The sequence below is a fragment of the Rhinopithecus bieti genome, unplaced genomic scaffold (genome assembly GCF_001698545.2).
Source record: "Rhinopithecus bieti isolate Rb0 unplaced genomic scaffold, ASM169854v2 scaffold_6979, whole genome shotgun sequence".
In the NCBI taxonomy this organism is placed as follows: Eukaryota; Metazoa; Chordata; class Mammalia; order Primates; family Cercopithecidae; genus Rhinopithecus; species Rhinopithecus bieti.
The window spans coordinates 1,183,284-1,188,722 of NW_016805527.1; the positions used below are offsets into that span (position 1 = coordinate 1,183,284).

Sequence of the window (5,439 nt, forward strand, 5' to 3'; positions counted from 1 at the left end):
TAGTAAGGGTTTTTTTTTTTTTTTTTTTTTTTTTTTTTTTTTTTTTTTTCAGTTTTGAACTCCTGTTTGGTTCTTTTAACAACTACAAATTTTAGCACTATGTCCTGTTCTTGTCTTACAATTTTGATTTCTTTATTTAAAAAAATCATGATTAAAAATATTTTGGATAGTTCTTTAGTCTCTATGCATTTTTTTATAATGACTTATTTCCTCATACGGTTTATAATTTTGGGTCCAACCATCTTCTTCAGACAGAGAATTTTTCTTGAAAGCATCATGCATTCTGGAGTATGGCAGAGTTCATGTGGAACTAATCTTAGCACTTGTCTCAGTTGGACTGCAGTGGCTCTCTCCCTGTGTTTTGCTTTCATTTTAATTTCTCTGGTTAGGGTAGTGGTACCATCTGGGTAGCACAAATTGAAAATCAGATCTCAGGGAGCAGAGAACTTCTGGTTCATTGTAGCTTGGGTGACTTTTAATTTGTTTTGATACCTAGAATACCAGGAATACGAGGGAGTTATTTAATACATATGTCATCAGAAATTGGATTATATGTGCTTTTAAATTTCAATTTCCTTAAACTGGCTCAGATTTTACTAAACAGGAAATGTATTCTAGTCATTTAATGCATTGTTGTCATACTATGAGGTGAGTTTTCCTAATTATGTAATAATATAAATATTTAACTATAAATTAATCCTATTTCTTAAAATTCTTCATGTATACAATGGAAAGTAGTAATGAAAAAAAAAACTATTAACTATTATTTTCAGGTTTCTTAAATGCCGGGAAGAATTTGTTATGATTTTCAAAACTGTGAGCTGCCAAAATAATTGAAATAAAATCTGAAATAGTTTTGAATTACATAATTTCAGATTTGAAATAATTATATAATGAAAATATTAGCATGCTAGCAAATAAAATGATGAATAATAATGAACATCTATGTTTACATACGACTATGTGTCAGAACATTATAGTGTTAGAATATTGAGGTTTTTTATTACCTGTTCTATGTGTGATTTATTCAAATTCTCATTTATTTTACTTAATGTTATTCTAAACCTGGATATAAGCAAAGGTGGCAAGAAGTGGTCCCAGTCAGCAGGCTGACTACGTGAGAAGTGTTAGCTGTAATTGTCATTATGATTACAGAATAGCTTTGGGGCTATCAGGGGAGTGACCACTGTAGTAATATACTACACCAATATTAATATCTCCCATGTTGAGGTTAGAAAAGGCATGAGAGGGTGATGACACAGGTCTAGAGTCATTCTTAAATTAAAAAAAAAATTCACCATTTTTTTATTTTGGAGAAGAATTTACAAAACAGCAGATTTCCATTTTTATAGATCTGACTAGAAAACAGCCTTGTCTATCGATGGACATTATAATCTTCTCCTATAGCTGATGCTTTCTTCTATCTGAGTGATTTCTTATTAATGACATTTTCCCTCTACTGGAACCCTATAAAAACACTAAACTGTAGCTCTAAGATGACACCTATCTTGAACTATACCTGTCTGCAGTTCTCAAGATGACACCCATATTAGAATCACCTGGGAAAGCATGGGAGCAACAAAGGGAGCATCCCAGGTGTCATCACAGAGCAAGTAAGCAGAGTCTGCTGGTGACAGCTCTGCTTTCCACACTGTAAGTAAGGGACTTAGAAACAACTACAGGCTGCTGCAGCATGTGGCAAGACATGTACACCTCCCCAACCTCTGCATTTATCCAAAATATCAACTTGACTCAGGACTGAGGGACTTAAGGTAGGAGGGAGGGGACTTCTGGAGCTGAAAATAACTAGACCAGAGCATTGTAGACACAATGAACTCTCCAAAGTGGTTCTCTCCAGTGTTCTAGTTACACATGGCTTTGGAAGCTGATCTGGGCTAGCAGCATCATTAATGATACAATTTCTACAAAACATAAATTCTGTATTCCAAAGAATAAGTGTAAACATTTGGAAACTTTGATGATAATGATAGCATAGATTGAGAACTTTACATGTGCTACTATTTAATCCTCAAAATAAACTTACAGGATAGTCACCCTTATACAAATGTAACAGATAAGGGAACTGAGGTTTAGATAAGAAAAAGGTCTTACATTTTATACATTGAAGAGCATTTAAACATTTTTATCATTAAAATTAATATGTAATTTATGTATCATTTATAAATAGCTAGCATAGATATTTAGATTTGATCAATGGTTTCAAATCAAAGTTGATATCAAGAGTAAGAAGTTTATAGAGCTGAATAATCAAAATTATTTTTGTTCTATGCATTGCCTTAGACTTATTTGAAATACTGTCAGAAAATTGTGAAAAATCCGTTTGAATTTTGAGATAAATTAAAAGTATGTCTTCCAAAAGTTAAGATATACTAAAACTATCATATGTAAATAAAACTGTAAGTTCTTCAACAATGTATTCAAATAAATATCATTATTTTGTATAAACAATAATTTTGACTTAGATACACATTTTAAAGTACTTTTTAATATAAGTAGAGGAACCTACATATTATATAATATGAAAGAGATAGCTGAAATGTATATTTCTCACTGAAGATAGTAAATGACAGTATCAATTATTTCTGTCCAGAAATCAGATAACATTATCTTCTATAATAGATCAAATTGAAGAAATATATTATGTAGCTTTCCAAGTATGCAGTATGCTTTGATCTTACCTGCTGGTTTACAGGAAAATTTCTGTTGATTTTTTTAATCTGCAATGATAAATAAATAATAAAAGTGAGAAGAAAAGTATGTGGTAACACAAGGTCCTCAGAATTTTATGCAGATTATTTTTAGCAAACTAATATATATTAATATCCTATTTTGATATACTGAAATCATCACATATAAAACAACATATATAAACAGATTTTTTCTTTTTAAAATTGGCTATCAAAATTATCCTACATTTCATATGTAAACATTTTGGAAAAGATTTCCCTTTAATTTTTTTTTTAACTCAGAAACCAAAAGCCTGTGCTCAAACAATGCTAAATGATTATCTATCAAGAATGTAGAGAGTAACTTTCTGTGGTTTGTTTTTTGCACTTTGAAATTATATTATATCCAATTTGTTTTAGCACTCAAGAGAACAGGGAAATGCAATATCCAAATGCTAAAGGATAAAGTATGTGTGTTGAACATTTTCAGTCAAGACTCCAGATAAAGTCTAACATTTACTTTAAGAAAATTTAATCAATGATATTTTATAAGAATTTAAAGTAGGTCTTCAGAGAAAGCATTTCCTCTGTCATACGCCATGGAAACAAACTTTAAAAACCAAATAAAAGTGAGCATTAAGTTTGGATAAAGGACATTACATGAAGTCTTTCTTCAATAGTGCTTTTGCTAAATAAAACGATTACCTTCCAATGGCTTTATAGAGAAACTTAAACATGCTAACTCTGTATGGTACACACTTACAGCAGAATTAATGCAGACTATATTCACTTATAAATCATGTCATTGACTTATTTTATTTTGTCCTTTTTTAGTTCCCTTTTGTCCTGCTGACTAGTGTGAAATAATATATCATTTAAACAGAAAAAGTACACAAAGTTGGAACATCAACAAAGGTCACATCTACAAGAACAGATTTATTGCAAGATATTTCTCACTTAAAATGTAAAAATAAAAGAAAATTTGAAAACATATGTGTGATCTGAGCAAGTTTAGGTTCAGAAACCATGTACTTCTTACATTATTATGATCATTTCAAAACACCTTTTGGCTCTGCAAAGGAATCTGCTAAGGAATCTCTGAACCTACTCATATATGCCTTCGGCTAAAATCAGCACAGCCTGGAAATACAGATGGAAAAGCTGATCTCTAAACATATTTTATTAATCAATTAAAAAATATATACTGAGTACTTTGTGGATATCTACTTTTTGCTAGTTCATATGAATTGTTATAAAGAATTCTAAAATTCAACTAATATTCTATGTGGGCCCTTGTCTTCAATAATGTACTATGTAGCTTTGTAAACTGCAATGATTTTTAATCCGAAAAAAAGTCTGAACCATCTTTCTAGGAACTTGAAGATCACCTATGAAAGTAAACACTTCATGATAGAAAGTAGTGGTTGAGCCAAACACGGAGTAGAAAGTAGTGGTTGAGCCAAGCTTCTGAGTCTAGCACAGAATTCTTGTCCTACTAACCCGCCCTTGGGAGTGTTTGCAGAATTAAGATGTTTTCTTGCACAGAGATCTACTTTCTCTCCCACTAGAGTGTTTACTAGACCATCAGAATTATTTATCTGTGAGGAGTTGTTACATTACCATTTTTTGTTTTTGTTAGTTTCCCTTAGTACATACCTGACTCACCTTGGAAAAGATCAATTTATTAACTGATACATGAATGTTACCATCTCTAACCTTTGAATGGTTTCTTATATAATGTTACTACTATTAAAATAATAAAATGTATGGTGTATTTCCTACCACTGCTCAAAAATAAGGAAATAAATTGGGAGTAATTTAGAATATAGAATATATTATGATATATTTTACATTAGAATATCTGTATCAAAAATTAGAATACAATAAAGAGGTCATATATTAATGACTAGAGAGAATGACAAGACAGTGAGATATGCCAACAACCAGAATAAAATGTAAATAATAATATTAATACGTAAAAACTATGTTTGGAAAATATTAAAATGGCCTTTAAAAATTATGTGTAGATTGTTTTCGTAATGTGGCAAATACAATAATAAAATAATAAAGTAGAACAAGGCATTAAGTCAATTATTAAAGAAGTAATATTCTTTAAAGTGGAAATACTGATAATTGTGCTCCTCTTAGTCAAATGATATCATCATAACCTTTCAAATACTGCTTCTCTATAACTTCATAATACTTTATACTTGAACAATTTACGTCATTCTAGGATTATGTGAAAATATTCAAAAAGAATGAGTCAATGCTTAAATACCACTATGTGTAGTATTAATAGATTTATTTGGCAAGAAAATAACTTGTGCAAGCTGATTTCCACTGAAATTTGTAGCTTTTTAATTGCGTATTAGTGTAAAATAATCTATTCATGTTTATTCATGCTTCAATGGAAATATAAACTTAAATAACCAAACTACTGACTGCACAGGAATGGAAGACGGCGAATCAAAATGGGGGGTGTGATGTGCAGCACAGAAAACTCCGTCCACCTGTTACCCTCATTGTGGCAGCAAGAAATGTACATCCATTTTATTCAGGAATTTTTCCTGGTGTTGTAGATACAAAATAATTACTTGTTAAGATTTAAAATCTGTACACACACCCAAATCCATTTTAAAGATGATTTCCATCTTTCCCATAGCAAGTGGAGTATAACAATATAAAATGTTCCATTTGCTAGTACTTATACTAACATTTTAAAATAAAACAGTAAATAAAAATAGGGAGAATT

General features: G+C 30.5%; 1 protein-coding gene across 1 annotated transcript in view; it reads right to left on the reverse strand.

The window, feature by feature from the left end:
* SNTG1 (syntrophin gamma 1) overlaps positions 1-5,439 on the reverse strand; it is a 408,192-nt gene that overhangs the window by 213,101 nt on the left and 189,652 nt on the right. Inside the window, exon 11 of the mRNA XM_017872759.1 lies at positions 2,700-2,738. Within this exon, the coding sequence (XP_017728248.1) occupies positions 2,700-2,738 (39 nt within the window). The remainder of the gene's footprint in view (positions 1-2,699; positions 2,739-5,439) is intronic.